The sequence below is a fragment of the Eumetopias jubatus genome, unplaced genomic scaffold (genome assembly GCF_037043125.1).
Source record: "Eumetopias jubatus isolate StellerSeaLion01/CBP00866 unplaced genomic scaffold, mEumJub1_p1.0 scaffold_8, whole genome shotgun sequence".
NCBI lineage: Eukaryota > Metazoa > Chordata > Mammalia > Carnivora > Otariidae > Eumetopias > Eumetopias jubatus.
Genome location: NW_028274814.1, coordinates 17,995,681 through 18,015,587, shown reverse-complemented (window position 1 = coordinate 18,015,587; position 19,907 = coordinate 17,995,681). Strand labels below are relative to the sequence as shown.

At 38.0% G+C, this 19,907-nt stretch overlaps 1 protein-coding gene across 1 annotated transcript in view; it reads right to left on the bottom strand.

The window, feature by feature from the left end:
* NSUN6 (NOP2/Sun RNA methyltransferase 6) overlaps positions 1 to 19,907 on the bottom strand; it is a 65,437-nt gene extending 45,530 nt beyond the window's left edge. Inside the window, exons 1-5 of the mRNA XM_088025795.1 lie at positions 19,422 to 19,907; positions 16,990 to 17,145; positions 14,058 to 14,137; positions 3,910 to 4,019; positions 2,002 to 2,155 (exon numbers count right to left, since the gene is read on the bottom strand). Of these exons, the coding sequence (XP_087881921.1) occupies positions 2,002 to 2,155; positions 3,910 to 4,019; positions 14,058 to 14,137; positions 16,990 to 17,145; positions 19,422 to 19,496 (575 nt within the window). The 5' untranslated portion in view covers positions 19,497 to 19,907. The remainder of the gene's footprint in view (positions 1 to 2,001; positions 2,156 to 3,909; positions 4,020 to 14,057; positions 14,138 to 16,989; positions 17,146 to 19,421) is intronic.

The following is a 19,907-nucleotide window of genomic DNA, read 5'->3' as shown; positions in this document are numbered from 1 at the left end:
ACATGGACTTGATACATACAGAATATTCCATCCCCAAACAGCAGTCTTCTCAAATGTACCTTTAACATTTTCCTGGATAGATCATGTTAGGACACAAAAGAAATCTCAATAAATTAACAAGACTGAAATCATATCAAGCTTTTCTTCCTAACACAACAGTATGAAACTAGAAATCAATCATAAGAAAGTAGAAATCCATCACAGGAAGAAAACTGTCCACTTATGATAAATGAATGGATTAAGGAGGGAGAGAGGGGGAGAGAAGGGGAGGGGGGAGGGGGGAGGGAGGGAGGGAGGGAGCGAGAGAGAGGAATATTAGTCATAAAAAAGAATGAAATCTTGCCACTCACGACAACAAAGACGGCCCCAGAGGGTATTATGCTAAGTGAAATAAGTCAGACAAAGACAAATACCGTATGATTTAACTTGTATGTGGAATCTAAAAAACAAATGAACAAAACAAAACAGAAACAGAAACACAGAGATTTGATGGATGCCACAGAGAAGGGGATAAGGGTAATGAATAAAGTGAAAAAGGTTAACTTTCCAGTTATAAATGAGTTATGGGGATTAAGTTATGGGGATTAAATAAATTATAAAGAAGATGAAATAAATTATCAATAAAACATGGGATGTTAAGGTACAACATGAGGAATATAGTTAATAGTATTTAACAACTTTGTATAACCACAGATGGTAATGCCTTATTGTGGCGACCATTTTCTAATGCATATGAATATTGAATCACTGTGCTGTACACCTGAAATACAATATATCAATTATAAGTAAAAAAAAAAAAAAAAAGCCAGTCACAGAAAGAGGATGAAGAGTATACCACTAAAAATAGAACCAAAGGAGGAAGTCAAAATGTTAATTTCCTATTACAGACCCAAAGATACACACACACACACACACACATATGTGCTTTATCTTTATATTCATAAAGTCTTCTAAGGAGAATAAAATCTTTGCTCTTGGCCATTTGGAAAGCACTGCTATCTAGAGTTAGTTAATCCAATAATCTGTTTCTTCAGAAGAATTAACTTCAACTATAAACCCAGATTGTTGCAACATGAAAACTGTTCCAGGAATCAGGGATGTAGTCCAGTTCTGCACAGATAAATTCAGTTTTCGGCATGTCTACATCAGCTGTCAACTGTGGAGTAATGGAGTTGTCCACAGAACTCCTTAAATAGGCTGAAAATATGAAGCAAAATGATTCTGGACTGCCCACAGATTTAATTTATTTAGAGTCAGTAGCAACACAAGATGATTAAAAACTTTTTTAATTTGGTTTGAGTAAATCCAAATGTTCTTTTTTTTTTTTTTTTTTTAAAAGATGTGAGAGCAACTTGCGAGCATGAACCAGGGAAGGGGCAGAGAGAGAGGATCTCCAGCAGACTCCACACTGAGCACGGAGCCTGACACGGGGACCGATCCCATGACCCTGAGATCATGACCTGAGCTGAAATCAAGAGTTGGACGCTCAACAGACTGAGCTACCCAGGGGCCCCAGATCCAAATATTAAATCTTGACCACAAGTAGCCATGTGATTGCTGGCTTTCTGGTAAAAAAATTTCTTAATAAAAATTTAATTTATATTAAAATCATAAGCTTTTTGTTTCACAAAAATCAGACTGTTTAAATAGTTCTGGATTAAGTCACATAATTCATCCTTTATCAAGATGCAAATCCCCAAAAGATGCAAAAATTTTCAAATCAATAAATCAATAAAATTCAAAAGGAAAACTGAAACTAACAATTACAGCATGACTGCTTGCTTATGTAGGTGGGCCCTTTAATCTAAGCATTTACTCTTCTACCCAAAAGCAATTTTTCAAAAAAGCATGGAAATATGCATTGAACAATTATTTTCCAGTCAAATTTATACCCCAAGAAAATATTTTTATAATGCAACTAGATATATTTTTTACATTGTTTTTATTTTCCTTGAACCACCAAAAAGAATGCATATTTCCTCCAAACACTTGATGACGTACTTCAGTTCGGGTAGCCCACTGAAGATTTCTTTGCGGCTTAGTTCAGAAATCCCATTTCCAAGAAATACTTTTGTTCCATCAAATTCTTTGGCTCCTTTCTTACATTTGCCTTTAATATCAGAGTATACAGAAATAACATCTCCAGCTTTCATAACTAAGAAAGAAGAAAATCAGATTATACTTATTAGACTATATTTTGGTATAAGAATAGTGAAAATTCCTTAAGCTAGACTAGGGACATCTAAGGGCATCAATTGTGGGCATGAAGAGGTCTAAACTGGCTCATTATCTCAAAATAACCCCTTAGAGAAAATATGACTTTTTACTTTTAAATGTTCCATCACAATATATCTAACTGGACTTTTTTTCTAGAACAAAAAAATACAAATCTTCAAAACATCCTATCTAAACTGGAACTCTTTAGCTAAGCAGAAAATGAAGGATAACTCCTATTTATTTCTTCCAAACCTAACATTCCCTAAACAACTTCATATAAATTTTGGTATCTTTGGCTCAATCCTCAAAGTTCTAAGTTTCCCTTAAAAAGATTCATCAAAAATGTACACTAAAATCCCTCAAAGAAATGTTTCTAAATTGCCTAACACTTATTATTTCTTTGCAGGTTTCCTATTATAGCAATTAAGACAGAGATTTTAGTAAGTACATTCATTCATGTATGTGTGTGTATACATATGCACATGTACCTATGTATATATATGCATATATACACAGAGTATGGAGTTGATTCTTACAGCTGATTAAGTCTAGGTTTCTGTAGCCATTTCATTAAATTATTTCCAGTAACCAATCCCAGTGACTTTAATAATAGGAAACTCTACTCCACTTTCATGTTCTTAGACCTAGCCTGTCATAAATTTGTCTAGCCCATTAACTTGATAACAGTAGGGAGCAGTCTATCAACTAGAGCTAGAAGGACTGTTCAAATCGCATAGATCAGAGGTCAAAGAACTTTTCCTATAAAGGGCATGTGAATTCCTTAGGCTTTATGAGCCATATAAGGTCTGTTGGCATATTCTTCTTTGTATTTTTTTTAAACAAGCTTTTAAAAATGGAAAAAACATTTTCAGCTGTGAGCCACACAAAAACAGACATAGGCCAGATTTGGCCAGCAGGCAGTTAGCACACCTGAATGCACATCAAATTATTTCACAGATAACGTAACTGAAGCCCACAGCTGAATAACTTCCCAATAGAGCAAAACCCATGTGTCTTGATTTCAAGCCCAATAAATTAAGACTGAACCACAGTGACTAACTTATTAAGCATATGTCATCAACTGAGTGAGTAAATGAAGAATACTGGCTTTTATTTCAATATTAAGATCCCAAGTTCTGAAGGTTACCCTCACAAATGACAACAGAAATCTGAGGGCAATGGAGTTAAGAAAACAAAATAAAATTTCACTGACATCTTACACTGTATTAATCAGTAATGATCCTCTAAACATCATCTCACATAATCTTTTTTTTTTTAAGATTTTATTTATTTATTTGAGAGAGAGAATGAGAGATAGAGAGCACGAGAGGGAAGAGGGTCAGAGGGAGAAGCAGACTCCCTGCTGAGCAGGGAGCCCGATGTGGGACTCGATCCCTGGACTCAAGGATCATGACCTCGCTTAACCAACTGAGCCACTCAGGCGCCCAACTCTCACATACTCTTTTATGGAAAGAAAAAAACTGGCATAAAAAAACCATATATGGATGCCCAATTTGTGAGACCATATCAGATAAATCTTTCTGGCTATCCCAAATGTAAAACTTGAAAAATTATCTGATAAAAGTAAATTTGAAATACATCTGAATGATAGTTTAATACATTTTCCACTTGATAATGTACAGATTTTAAAGAATCTTTTCTTGTACAGAGAGGCTAAAACATTATACTTACATTTTGAAGCTGACACAATTCCTGGAACATAGACATGGGCTCCTCTTAACACCGCATTGCCACATTGTGCTCCAACAATTACTTCACAATGTTGTTTTTTTATATTCTTCCTAGGGATAGAAGATGAGCAATTTTAACAGAGTAATACACCTCCAACCCCTACCAAACTTTTTAATGTTTCAATCCAAACCCTAAATAACCTCTTTTCTCCTGACTGTCCCAAGATAATGCCAACGAATGAATAAATAAGAAAAAGCAAGCAGAAAAAAAGGATAAATATAGAGGAAGTAGTTCAGAGAGGGGGATGGGGCACACTTGAGGAAAAAAAAATAGAAAGAGGTCTATCTGGTAGAAGGCAATAAAGTAGTACCAAAAACTGCTTAATCATTTAAAGAGCACTGCTGTTTCCGTAACAGCATTAGAAGGAAGAAAAATAAAGTCCTTACCTTCAAAGACCAAAACAGACAATATACAAGGAATTCAAAAGCATCTCTACAATGGTATATTGCTGTGTGGTCAACTATTCATATTTTTTTTATTTTTTAATTACTTCTTTATTATTATGTTCAATAACACCCAGTGCTCATCACCACACGTGCCCTCCTTAATACCCATCACCCGGTTACCCAATGGCCCCACCCCACTCCCTTCTATAACCCTCAGTTTGGTTCCCGGAGAGTCCAGAGTCTCTCAACTATTCATATTTTAACCAGACGAAGATGTCTTTTACTCTTCCTTTACTGTCCAACTTTTTTGAGTGTCTTCCAATTTCTCACCTTCCATTCATTCCTTAGACCACTAACAACTGAGTATCACTTCTAATACACAGAAAGACTTTTTCAAAAGTCAGGGGGTGCCTATGTGATCAGCCCTAAATAAAGACCTTAAGCACTGAGTCCCTCATGCATGTTCGTGGTTGGCCACATCTCACATGTGTTGTCACAACTCCTTGCTGCAGGAATAGAGCGTGTCATATCTTCCTTCGGTGATCTCCAGATAGTCCTATCTCACTGAGCTTCTCAGTTTTGTACCACTTGTTTGTCTCTCACGTTCTCACTGCTCATTCCCTATCTACTTCTTAAAGAGGTCCATTCCCCCATGTTCCAAAACATGCTGCATCTCTTCTCACCTTACATTCTACTCTTGGCGACCTCAGGCTTTCAATAATCACTTACAAAACGATCTGTATATTCTGTTTGACCACTTGGGTAGCATGAATCTGAATTCCAAACCTTTATGATGTATGGAACCACAGTTCCACATTCACAGATTTGTTTTCTTCTACTCAGACTCTAAGACAAGAGAGATCCAAGGGCGCCCGGGTGGCTCAGTCGGTTAAGCGGCTGCCTTCAGCTCGGGTCATGATCTCAGGGATGGAGCCCCGCATCAGGCTCCCTGCTCAGCAGGGAATCTGCTTCTTCCTCCCCCTCTGTCCCCCCCAACTTGTGCATTCTCTAATAAATAAAATAGATAATAATAAAATAAAATTTGAAAAAAGATAAGAGAACTCCCAACTCCTTAATTATTGCCTTGCACTGACTGCTGGACTAGTTCATACCCTGTTATTTCCTACATTAAAAGGAAAGCCCCTAGGGGGCGCCTGGATGGCTCAGTCGTTAAGCGTCTGCCTTTGGCTCAGGTCATGATCCTGGCCAGAGTCCTGGGATTGAGCCCTGCATCAGGCTCCCTGCTCAGCGGGAAGACTGCTTCTCCCTCTCCCACTCCCCCTGCTTGTGTTCCCTCTCTCGCTGTCAAAAACTAAATAAAATCTTAAAAAATAATAATAATAAAAGGAAAACCCCTAAATTTAGAAGACCGACCACCTCCTCCCACATCTCCCAACCCCCAAATATTAGCTCTGTTTTCAGTTACTACTCGGGCGCCTGGGTGGCTCAGATGGTTGGGCGTCTGCCTTCGGCTCAGGTCATGATCCCGGGGTCCTGGGATCGAGTCCCGCATCGGGCTCCCTGCTCCTTGGGAGCCTGCTTCTCCCTCTGCCTCTCTCTCTCTCTGTCTCTCGTGAACAAATAAATAAAAATTAAAAAAAAAAAAGTTTCCACACTCAGTTACTCTTCATTCTAACCCCTAAATATCTCACTTATATTCTCAATCACTCAGTTGTGCATTTTATGGCCTTATTTTTTATTTAGTATTCCTAGGTGTCTCTAGCAGAAACATTTCAGGTTATCTAGAGTACCACACTGTTGGAAATAAAACACTCTGAAATGATTTCCTAATTTGTTTCCAGTCTTAGAATTTATTTTCTTTTAAAATTTTTTTCAAACTTTTTGTGGACTGTAACCCACAGAAATGCACTTAATATCACAACTCCGGACACGTGTGTATGTAGTATGTGTGTATACACACATGCATTTATACACACTTATATTTACAACAAATGTTTCATGAAACACCTTCAGTATGTGCAGTGCAAGATGATACATTATGAAATACCCATTTTTTTTAAAAATGCTAAAAAAAGACATTAAATTGATTTTACAACCTACTAATGGATCATGATCTCCATGCAGTTGGAAAAATAGCTTTATGCTACTACCAGTATTCTTTGGCTCCTATTCTTTGGTTCTAAGCAAACAACTAAACATTCCTTAGTTAAAAAAAAAAAAATCTTTTACACTTCACAGCTGGCCTCTCCCAACTTCTTCAATGTCATGTTTCACCACCCTCTCTGAAAAAGCAACTAAGTAGCCAAACCTGATCACTTTGTCATGAGCCACCTTACATTTTCATGCCTCCATACTTTTGCTTTCTCTCCACCTCACATACCCTTGACCATCTTACCCCATCAGCCTAATGCCTAATCACGTTCAAGGCTCAACTGAAATATTATCTACTTGAAGAAAATCTTTACCAACTTCCTTTCACTTCCTATTCTATGCTCTGATTGTACTTCATTAATACCTTCACCGTAGCACTTTTACCAGTCTGACTCAGAAGGTTTCCCATTTTTAAATGAATCAACTGCATTTCATTCATCTTTTAACACCCTTGGGTCTTACACAAAGCACCAATTCAAAAATGTCTTGGGAAATGGAACCTTGTAGTTTTAATCAGAATGTTTTTATGGGAATAACCATTTCATGGAGAGGACAGAAAGACTATGAAAAAAAGAGTTAACATAAGAGTCTTGAATTACTATCCTTTCTTTGGACAGCATGGTTACAAGGTTGGTCCTTGGCTGCCATCTGGGAACTTAGATTTCAGAAGGATACCTGCTATTAACTGATAAGAATAGCTCACTAAGCTTAAATCATCTGTACAAATAGTATGGTTTATGGCCAACAATGACTTTCCTTCTGAGAGGCCAGAATGTGGGCATGTGCCGGGCAGGGAGTGCCTACCTGACCGTCCCAAATAAAAATCCTGGACACTGAGTCGCTAATGAATTTCCCTGGTTGGCAACATCTTACATGTTGTCAAACCTGTTCCTGAAGGAATCGTTTCCTGTGTGACTCCATTGGAAGAGAATTCTGTAAGCTTTCAACTGGTTTCCCCTGTACTTTTTCCCATGTGCCCCCTCCCTTTGCTGATTCTGCTTCAGATTACTTCACTGGAACAAGTCATAGTCACAAGTACTACCATATGCTGAATCCTATGAGTCATCCTAGAGTCATCAAGCCAGGGAGTGGTCTTGGGGATCCCTCAACACTAGGACTAATTGTATAAAAACATAAGATGCCATATATGCAAGTATCAAGGTGTAATTCAGCTTTGCTAAAGGGGAGAGTTTGAGGCAGTAAAGATAAAAGGAAATGTAAGAGTTGATGCAGGCCCATAATACATGCTAAAAGCTTAATTTTTTTTAAAGATTTTATTTATTTATTTGACAGAGAGAGACACAGCGAGAGAGGGAACACAAGCAGGGGGAGTGGGAGAGGGAGAAGCAGGCTCCCCCGCCGAGAAGGGAGCCCGATGTGGGGCTCGATCCCAGGACCCTGGGATCATGACCTGAGCCAAGGCAGACACTTAACGACTGAGCCACCCAGGCGCCCCAAAAGCTTAGTTTTTTATTATAATATTTACAAATAAAGAAGTGAATCAACAACATTAAAGAAAGGATTTTCTGATAGTACAGTAATACAGATAGGAGGGAAAATAGTATGAAGGTACTCAGGTTAAGAAAAAACTAGTAAAACAGCTTTAAAAATGAGGTGTCTATCAATTAAAAAGAGTGGAATTATGAGAATGTCCCACTAAAATATATATAAAAATATGAATTTATTCATTTGACGGTTTTTTTTTTTTTAGGATTTTATTTATTTGAAACAGAGAGCGAGAGAGAGAGAGAGCAAGCGAGCGCACGCGGGGCAGAGGAAGAGGGAGAAGCAGACTCCCCGCTGAGGAAGAAGCCCAATGCGGGGCTCAATCCCAGGACCCCAGGATCATGACCCGGGCTGAAGGCACACGCTTAACCGACTGAGCAACCCAGGGACCCATCCTTTGGCATTTAACTGCACATATTAGCAACTCCACACCAAATAGGACATAATGATTATAATTTTAAGATGTTATATATTATTGCATGCCAACGAATACTTCTTTTTCAGCAGGATCGCCATCTGTACTTAATCATCCATTTTTGTGCAATTACTTGAATATTCTATTGCATTTACCATATTATTTCATATACACAAACAGCAATTGAAATATTAAAGTGCTGGTACTAGCAAGACAACTACGAAAGACAGAAATCAAGCAGGCTGAGAGACGTGAATCCAGCCTCATTTGGATCTCAAGAGAATTATGCTACTAGGTTAGTTATTCATTGTGAAGGAAAAGAAGAAAATTTTCTGACTTGTTAAAAATATTTTGTTGAAATTGTTAAAAAGGGAGGTGCACTAATAAAAAAATGTAGAGATCCTTAAAAATTATGAATTGAATGTTGACTTCAAAAATTCTACTAACGTAAAATCAGCCTTCAGAAAATGCTGTTTGGGTAGAATGTTAAAAAACACTCATCAAAAGAAGGCTGGCATTCAATTTTCTCCTCAGTTTTTTAATAAAGTTGACATTGATACTATCAAATTCAACACTACAACCTTATGTTCCATCTCATTACAAATGATAAAACTTTAAAAAACATTAAATATATACTTAATCAGTATATTAAGTATCATACTTAAATAAACTGAGGGAACCTGAATTTATCGTGAGAAATTACTTTTAAAATTGTTCATTATCTACAAATACAGTTTAACCTATATTTTGATATTTTAAATAATTATGTGATATTGAGTTTCCAGAAAAAGATCAGTAAAAGACTAAGAGTGTATTTCTTTTTCTGAAGTCTGTAGAAATGAAGAAAGAAACAACGATCTGAGAAGGACATGCCATTTATAATAAAGCTAAGAAATGGCTATATTCCCATTGAGGAGGAATAACTGTCTGACACAGAGAAATTTGGATCAAACCGAGTTCCTCAACAGGGTATGAATGTCTCTGAAAAGGAAAAGCTCCTGGAGGCCTAATCAAATATTACTTAGATCCCGGACTGGGGGCTCAGGTTGAGAAATGAGAATCTCATTCACAGCAGATAAAGCTGAAAGAGGAACAGGGCTGTCAGCTGTGGCAAAGCAGGCATCTGCACATTCCCTGACAAATCTGGATAAACTGCCTAGAAGTAGCTAAGGGAAGGGAAGTAGCAACCAAGTTTGGTGCTCCTCAACAGAGTTAACTAAGCAGAAATAATTAAAGCCCCATGCAAAAAAAGCTGAGCTGGAACCCTTCACAAACAGCCTCAGTCTTTATCAGCTCTGCTCACCAGGGCTAGAAATGTGCCACTAGGGAAAACCTGGTGAAAGATTTTTGAAAAACATCTGTTTAGGTGTCTAGAGACACACTTTACCCCATTCTACATCATTTTTGAGCAAACTGCAAACTAGAAGCTATGTGAATGCAACTGTTTCCATTCAGTGAGTTATAGAAGCAGAAAGGATTCATTCAACATGGGACCTATACATAGGTAGCAGCAAAAAAAAAAAAAAAAAAAAGCCAAGGAAAAAAATTTCAAATATGTCTTTATATTTTTCAAAAGGAAAAGGAAAAACTCAAAAATGGGATATAAGAAAAACTAGATAAAAAACAGAAAGTAGTGAACTGGGAAATAAACGGTAACGAGCCTCCATAATAAGAGAAAACACAACAGGCTTGAGACTGCTATTTTTAGAAAGGCCTGCTTGCAAGGTCAACCCTTGGCTGGCATCTGGAAACATGACTGGGAAACAGTTCCCAGCACTGACTGAAAAACTTCCATAATGATAAGAGTAGATTATTGTTCCTAAATGTTTGTACAAGCAATGTACTTTGTTCTGAACACCTGTTTTCCTTTTGGGAGCCTGGTATTTTGGTACATGCCGGCCAGAGGGTGCCAACATGACCAGCGCCCGATAAAAAAAAACTTGGCCACTGAGTCTCGAATGAGCTTCCCTCCTAGACAACTATTTCACTCTCATCACAATTCGTTGCTAGAGGAATTAAGCATAACCTAGGAACTCTGTGGGGGAGAGGTCTCTTGGAAGCTTGTGCCTGGCTTCCTCCAGACTTTGCCCCATGTACCCTTCCCTCTGCAGATTTTGTTTTGTGTCCTTTCCTATAATAAATCTTCACCAGGAGCACAACTACGTGATGAGTCCTGTGAGTCCTTCTAGTCAATCACCAACACAGGGGGTACCTGCACTGGAAATCCAACCTATAGTCCTAGTGGTTATTTTTTTAAGATTTTATTCATTTGAGAGAGATAGAGAGAGACAGAGAGAGGGAGCACGTGAGCGCAGGGAGAGGGGCAAAGGGAGAAGGAGAAGCAGACTGCCCACTGAGCAAAGAGGCCGGGGGGGGGGGGGGGGGGCCACTCACAGGGCATGATCCCAGACCTGAGCTGGAGGCAGAGACACTTAACCTACTGAGCCACCCAGACGCCCTCTAGTGTTCTTATAGAGAATACAGAAAAATAGTCACAGAAATACTGGCGGACTTTTAACTAAAAAGTTACAGTTTCATTAAAAAATAAGAGAGAATGGTCATAATCAAGCTATATCCTAGCCCAGTTTCTAAAGTTAAATGATGGAGAATTTGTAGATCTCCAAGTGAAAACTAAGATGCTGTTGGCGGGGGGCCCCTGATTTTTTCTTCACAGCAACACCTAATGCCTTAACATTGTGAAAGCAAGGTCTACAAAGTGCTAAGGGAAATAACATGGAACCTGAAAGTACTATAATCGGCCAATCTATTGTTTAAATATAAAGGCAACAGGCAATTCTCCAGCAAGAAAGCAAATACTTTGGAGATGAGAATACTTACTTTGGAACGGGAAACAGGTGCTGCAGACCTGATAAATTACTATACTCACCAACCAAGACAGTCATCAGGACAAAGAACTCAGGAATGAACTACTGGGACTAAAAGCAAGCACAGCATCCATTTGAACTGTGCTTCTAGAATAACAATGTTATAAGCCTGTGCAATGCTTAAAGAACTAACACAGTAAAAAATTGGCTGGTGGAGGTTTTAGGGGATAAAATTTAAGTGTAAGTACTTCCTCATTTTTCATAGTGGAAAGTCATAAAAATAATAATAGTGATAACGAGTTTTAAAAACAAAAAAGAATTGACTTGCTCCTTTTAGAAGTGAAAGGTAGGTAGGTGAATCTATAATCCTAGATGATTTTTTAATACTTTCCTCTCATAACCCACCATTTGTGTTTTATTGTTCACTAACATTCTAATGAGTGTCTAGATCACTACAAAGAATAGGATGAAAGGGTATTAAATTCAGAAAATAATTAAAGTTAAATCATCTAAATACTTTAAAAGAGCTAGCATGGCCAGTATTAGCAAGAATGAAAGATTGAGAATTTCTCATATATTGCTAGAAACATTAACTGGTAAAACTTTTTAGAAGGCAGTATGTCTCAAACTAAAATATGCACAGACCAGTGAACCAGTGATTCCATGTTGTACCAATTTATCCTGTAGACATGCTTACACAAGTCCACAAAGAAACATCCTTAGAATATTCACTGTTGGTAATAATGAAAAACAGGAAAAAATTAAACGTCCATCAATAGAGTGATGAAAAAATGTTTAAAAAGTATGCAGATATTAAAAAGAATGAAATAAGGGCGCCTGGGTGGCTCAGTCATTAAGCGTTTGCCCTCAGCTCAGGTCATGATCCCAGGGTCCTGGGATCGAGCCCCACATCGGGCTCCCTGCTTGGCAGGAGGCCTGCTTCTCCCTCTCCCACTCCCCCTGTTTGTGTTCCCTCTCTCGCTGTGTCTCTGTCAAATAAATAAAATCTTAAAAATAATAATAAAATAAAAATAAAAATAATGAAATAGGGGCACCTGGGTGGCTCAGTCAGTTAAGCATCTGCCTTCGGCTCAGGTCATGATCCCAGGGTCCTGGGATTGAGCCGAGTCCAACTCCCGTCTCAGGGGGAAGCCTGCTTCTGCCTCTCCCTTTGCCCCTCTACCCCACGCCCGACTCCTGTACTCTCTCTCAAATAAAATCTTTTAAAAAAATAAAATAAAAAGAATGAAATACATTATATAGAATCAGGGAGAATTATGGACATCTCTCTACCTCGACTGAGGTGGGTCTTGGCTACACAGCTGTACAAATTTGGGGAAACTCAGCAAATGGTACACTTAAATGAGATCTCTCCACTTCACTGTCTACAAAATTCATCTCGGGGCACCTGGGTCGCTCAGTCATTAATCGTCTGCCTTCAGCTCAGGTTATGATCCCAGGGTCCTGGGATTGAGCCCCACATCGGGCTCCCTGCTCAGTGGGAAGCCTGCTTCTCCCTCTCCCACTCCCCCTGCTTGTGTTCCCTCTCTCTCTGTCTCTCTGTCAAATAAATAAAATATTAAAAAAAATAAAATTTCATCTTAAGAAACAGAATAAGGAACTCACAAAATCCTTTTTTTTAATTGCAAAAGGAATACATGCTTATAGTAAAAATAACACAAATGTTACAAGTGAAAATCTCTTACCCCTTTTCTCCCAATCCAACCTCTTCAGAGTTAACCACTCAAAATTAACCTCTGTTAATAGTTAGGTATGTTAAAGCTTTTGGGCTTTTTTTCTAGGGCGCGTGGGTGGTTCAGTTGGTTAAGCGACTGCCTTCAGCTCAGGTCACGATCCTGGAGTCCCAGGATCCAGTCCTGCATCGGGCTCCCTGCTCAGCAGGGAGTCTGCTTCTCCCTCTGACCCTCTTCCCTCTCATGCTCTCTATCTCTCATTCTCTCTCTCTCAAATAAATAAATAAAATCTTTAAAAAAAAAAAGCTTTTGGGCTTTTTTCTATATATAAGTAAATATACATAAAGGTGTAGTTTTTTGTAATTGCATGAAAAAGTGTAATTATCCTATACATGGCAACCTCCTTTTGATACTTAATTGTGACTATCTTCTCTTATTGGTACATATAATTCTCTCCCATTAAAGTCCATATAATATTCCACTGCACAATAAACCATAATTTACTGAACCACTGTTTTACTACTGACCACTAATTTTCAAGCTTTAACAAAATGAGCATTTTTCTATTTATTATAATTCGTAGGGGCATAAAAAAATTAAACCGTAATTAGGGATTTAAAAATATTCCTTGGGAATTGAACTCCATTAAAATATGAAGGCTTTCCCCCACCTCCAATTTTCAAACATATGCCTTACAAATACATAAATGAGAACAATGCCTGTTCTACTCATAGAATATACATGGTAATTTAACCTAACTGTGAATTAATAAAATTTTACAAACACAACAGCTATGAAAGTAGGAAATATGTTACTTTGTATTTTTTGTGGCAGCTCAAAAACAGATTTAAATTAGCAGTGGAATCTCTTAATACATATAAACAAATGAAGTTTCTTACTAAGGAGGAAAAACCACCAATCACCACACCAAATGTACCTTAAAATGCATTACTTTCAAGGAACCTGGGTCCATTCCGAGTCTTTTGTAATATCTTCCATGATAGAATATGAAGTTGCATTTATGAATTTGTGAACTGTCTATATGAAGTTGTTAATAATAGAGAAACTTAGGATTATCACCAAACAGTAAGAAAAAAACCTGTGACAAATTTTTAGAAGAATTTAATTTGAAAATGAAATAGTCACAAACCTAGGTCCAATAACAGGAATAAGTAAGACATCCTGAAGGTCTGGATGTTGAAGAATAGGAACACTTAATCCATTAAACTGCTGTTAAAAATAAACAGAATTATGAAGCCATCAATGTAATTGATAAATTTCAATTTACAGGTCCTTTCATTGTTATTACCTAGCAGAGCATGAAGCTTGGTTTAGGATATTCTCACTTTATTCCACATAATACTATAAAAAACAAAGATTTCAAAACAATTATGTTTTCCTCTGTATTTTCTGAAGTATCTCAATTTCTTTATAAGGTTCAATTTTGTTTACAGTTTGGCTTTATAAAAGACAACCCATGTTTACCTTAAGTGACTTATTTTGATAATACATATCCAATACAGAATTGCATATAGTACTTTTTTTTTTTTTTAAGATTTTATTTATTTGAGAGAGAGAGAGAGAGAGAGACAGCTAGAGAGGGAGCACAAGCAGGGGGAGTGAAAGAAGGAGAAGCAGGCTTCCCGCCGAGCAGGGAGCCCGATGCGGGGCTCCGTCCCAGGACCCCGGGATCATGACCTGAGCCGAAGGCAGCAGCTTAACGACTGAGCCACCCAGGTGCCCCTACAGTACATTTTTTTTTTTAAAGATTTTATTTATTTGACAGAGAGAGACACAGCAAGAGAGGGAACACAAGCAGGGAGACTGAGAGAGGGAAAAGCAGGATTCCCGCTGAGCAGGGAGCCTGACGTGGGGCTCGATCCCAGGACCCTGGATCATGACCTGAGCCAAAGGCAGACACCCAAGGACTGAGCCACCCAGGCGCCCCCTTATAGTACACTTCTAAGGAAAAGTTCTGAATAGGACATTAAGGATTGAGATTATTAAAAACTATTATATACCACTAATACTGAATGCCATGTCAGTTTTGCTGAGGGAAATAAATGCTTTTTGGCAAAAGTTCAGGATTTTCAGTATCCTCTATCATACTTGGTCTTCAGACTAGAAATGGGTGCATGACCAGGAGTATAGGTGCCAAGGCCAGCTCACACAGTCTCAGGAGAACCAATTATGTGCATCTCTGGCCAATTTCAAGGTCACACTGGCAGCTTGATTTGACCACAGTGGGAGTATTTACACCACTGAAATCAGCAAATGCTACAAAGGGTTGTTTTTCCCAGAAAGTGGATTTTTCGATATGTACCAGCACACCACTGTTGCTGGCAGAAAATAACTGGGCACTGCACTTATCAGAATAAAAAGCAGAATAGTGGAATGGATAGCAGGGACACTATAGTCTAAGGGCGAGCAACATGCAAATATTTCAGAACAAGTCTCTGCCATGTAGGCTAGGGATTTTGAATCATGAATATTCACATACTACATGAAAGAACAGTAACAATAATAGATATTTCCATTGCCCTGTGGTATCCATACACTACCTAGAAAAACTCTTAAAATCAATTTATTTCCAAGTTGATAAGAGAAAAAATTTGTATTTTAGCAATCTATATATCTACCAAGTCAACAGCTCTGACTTTTGCTTCTTCCAGGCAAAGGAGATTTCAGACCAACCTTACCTAATAGATGGCTACTAAGAAATCTGAAATGTAAGTAAGGGCACCTGAGTGGCTCAGTCAGTTAAGCGTCTGCCTTCGGCTCAGGTCATGGGGATCGAGCCCCGCATCAGGCTCTCTGCTCTGCCTATCGAGGGCTTATGACCCAACCTTCTCTGTCTACTCTTAACCTTTGAGGGACTCAAAGTCCACCCAGAGTGGACTTCTGGATACATTCTGTATGCCTTATCCTAGATACTTGTCTGTAAGATCATATAGGCCCATTAGACTGGAATACAATATCTAGGTTCTAGGAATAATTTGTTAGAAAACAAAATAATCTGGATCTGTGTGAGTTATGGACACTTGTGACGGGCCTCAGAACACTCTCCTTTCTACTAATTGAGAACATATGCATAACCACATAAAAGTAATAATTTTAGTTGCCTAGAGGAACTGCTTATATTTTATGCCTTATGACATTACTCTCAATAAAATTATCACTATCAATTATTCAAAATCAGATTAGTTTTCTTCTAAGTCTTATTATTATACAAAATTTGGTCTCACATACTCAGATACCATAGCTGATCATTCTTTTAACATGGTCATCTACTCACAACTTAAAATTTATAAAACTGTTCTTAAAGATAGTATGACAAACATTCTATAAATGTAATGAGATTACAGATACCTGGGTGGCTCAGTCGGTTAAGCGTCCAACTCTTGATTTTGGCTCAGGTCATGATCTCAGGGTCGTGAGATCAAGCCCTGCCTCAGGCTCCACACTAAGCGTGGAGCCTGCTTACCCCTCTCCCTCTGCTCCTCCCTGCTACCCCCTCAACTCATACATGCGCGCTCTTTCTCCCCCAAATAAACAAATAAAATTCTTAAAACAAAATATAAATAAAAATAAATGTAATGAGATTAAATAATAAAACTGAACCAGTGATAATTCTCTGAAGATTTCTTAGTATTATATCAAGAGAAGTAACATAGCCTATAATATACAAATACAAGCCCTTTAATCATGCTTGCCTCTTGCTTTTAATTTAGATACTAATTAGGTAACTTATTACAAAAATCAGGCTTTCAAGGTTAGAATGTTTTCTATGTATTTTCATATGTATTCTATGTATTTTCATATGTATTTTAATGATGAAGTAACTGAGGCCCAGAAGGGCTGAGTGACCTATTCAGTCACTATAATAAATTCAGAATCAGGAGTGCTAGGTTCAAGTTCTTAACATTACCTCTAACATTACCACTTGGACAACTTAATTCGAGATCTTCGACTTCCTTATTTGTAAAATTGGAATAGTATTTTAAATTCATAGGATTTTAGTGGGGAGCAACATGACATAGAAATGCAATTATGGACATAAATAATAGCAAATTTGCACATACCTTCTGAAGTTCATCAAACAACAGATCTTTCACATGTTGCACTGAGGCTAGATGTGTATTTACTCTGACAGTTGTGAATGATGGAGGATGTGACAAGTGATTTAACAGAGTTTCAAATTTCCTTTCTGCTTCTTGTTTCCCAAAAGCAGATACAACCTGAAAACAGGAAAACAAGTTAATGTTTTTTTTTTTATTTTAAAGATTTTTTATTTATTTGACAGAGAGACACAGCGAGAGAAGGAACACAAGCAGTGGGAGAGGGAGAGGGAGAGGGAGAAGCAGGCTTCCCGCAGGGTAGGGAGCCCGATGTGGGGCTCGATCCCAGGACCCTGGGACCATGACCCGAGGCAAAGGCAGACACTTAACGACTAAGCCACCCAGGCACCCCAACAAGTTAATTTTTATAATGACATTGAAACATTAACTAAAAATATTAAGCATATTATGCACACACATTTGTTCTAATGAAACATCGTTCAGCAATTGTTCAGTTCCACTTCATTTTGCTGTATTGTTTCGTGTGTTAATAACACTAACAGAATGGAATACTTCACAGGGTTTTGGAGTTTAATTGTGGTAATAAACACCTAACAAAATGCCCAACATAAAGGGCTTGGAAAAAACACTGCCTCAACTTCAGAGCCTTATTAACATTTTGAACATATTAATGTCTGCTATGCTTATTCATATAAACTCATGATTTTATTCTATTTATATCAAATATCGTTTTGTACAGCTATTTACTTGCTAGCCTCATACCTAGAACAAATTCATTAGCAGCCTTTTAAAACACCAATATTTGAATAAGTAACACTGATACTGTCATCCAAAGGTCATCCACATCAGCTTTTTAATATGGTATTTTTAAATGTAACAAATATCATCCAAAAAGACAGTAGCAAAGATAGCCTGTCAGAAGTGGAAGTTTAAAGACTCAAAAAACCAAGTCCCCCTGTGATTAACTGAAGCTTTAGGAGACACGTATTTTCCCATTTTTGTCATCTTTGACCGTACCCTGCCTCACAGCATCTTCATAAACCACCTGCCAGTCTACTAATCCACCAGCCTCAAAGTATTAGTACTTTCTCTAGTTTGTTTTTATTAAAAACTGAATATATCTTTACCTCCGATACTTTTACAAAGGAATGGTTTTGTAAAATCATTTACAGTTAGTGGGTTTGAGGCAGAGATGGTGTCAAAGACAGACATTTGGATCTTCTTCTGTAATACAATATTTACCATTTTAAAAATTGAGAAAAATTGCTGAATGCCTCTCTTTCTCTTAATATGCTTATATGTTTAGTTCTTTGAAACCAAGAGAAGATATTTTCTCTTTCCATACTCTATAATCCCTTTAATGTAATCTTTGGAAATAAAATGTAGAAATCAAACCTAAAAAGTCATAGCTTCAGTAATAGCTTCATACACAAATAACATTTAAGTCTTAAGACTTTACTTTGAATAAGAAAAGCAAAGATTTAGAAAATACAAAGTTGCCTAGAGGCAGGAGAGTAAAATGTAAAGAGCACAAGCTTGCAATCAAAGATAACATTCACTGAGGACTTCTGTGCTAGACACTGCTAATAGCACGTGGAATGAGTATTTGTTGAGGACTAATGTGCCAGAACAATAACAGCTGCATTCACTTATGGTTAATACTTTAAAATAACCTCGTAAGGTAAATACTTTTAACATCCTCAGTTTCCACAGAAAAGGAAATTAAGGTTGAATGGTATGAAATAATTTACGCAAAGCACAGGGACACAAATCAAGGACCTGGGATTCTAAATCTGTATTTTTTCATTATACCTGAGCTCTTCAGCTTCAGATTTGTCCCTATTACTTGATAGTGGTGTCATTTTGGGTCAGCTACAGGACTCTTTGGACCCTCGGCTCTCTCACCTATTAAAACGGAGAAGAAATGTCTACCCAAAAAGAGAGAGAAGAGAGAAGAGAGAGAGAGATTGCTAATATTAAGATGTAAAGTCTGCAAATCACCTAGCACAACTAGTGGCATTTAAGAGGCATTAACACATTACAGTACCCCTTTCACCTGAGTGCCACAGCAAGCGCTTTAAGAACACGGGCGTATCTTCTCCACTGGACTTAAATTCTCGAGAACAGGAATCTTTTCCCCCTCGTTCTTGTAACCCCTTCAGTGCCATGCCTACTGCCACACACATAACCTCTCTTTTCCCTTCCCTTCTTTCACATTCGTTAAGTGTTGAAACGTACACCTCATTCACCTCTTATCTCGCAAACATTAAATACCCGCGGGAAGATACGGGCAGTTTTTACATTCGGAAAAAAAGAGTGGTAAACAATGGTGTAAAGATTAGGTCTCGCTTTAGGGTTTTTTTCCCCCTATTTCTCCAGCGTGTGTAAACATTCGAAAACTTGCAAATATCATCTAACAGGCTTATTTTACCTACCTCCTTATTCATAAAACCCTCTTTAAGATAATTTTCAACCTCAAGTCTCAAAGATATTTTAGGGAAAATGGACATTTTCCCTATTGTTTTGTTCTCCTCCAAGAAAAATGCTGGAAAATGGTGATTTTTTTTCTTTCCGAATTAGCAGTTAGCAGCGTCTTGACAATGAATAACTACCCACACGTGCCAGGACCACCAGACGGCCAGGAAAATCGCGCCGCTCTTTCCAACTTATATTCGGGATTGCGGAGGTACATCCATGCTTTCTTCAACGTAGCCAGTTTAGAGCGGCTTCCTCGCCTCCACCACACCCGTCCTTGATCCTTCTTTAGAGACGCTCACGGAAATCACTGTGAGGCCACGTCCCTCATGCTGCAGAGAATACACAGGAAAAAAAAAAAATTGAGAAGCTAATCCGTTGCGAACTGGCTTGGAAAATAGACCGGCCTCTATTCGCTCACATTCACCATTCAGACCTCTTTTCAA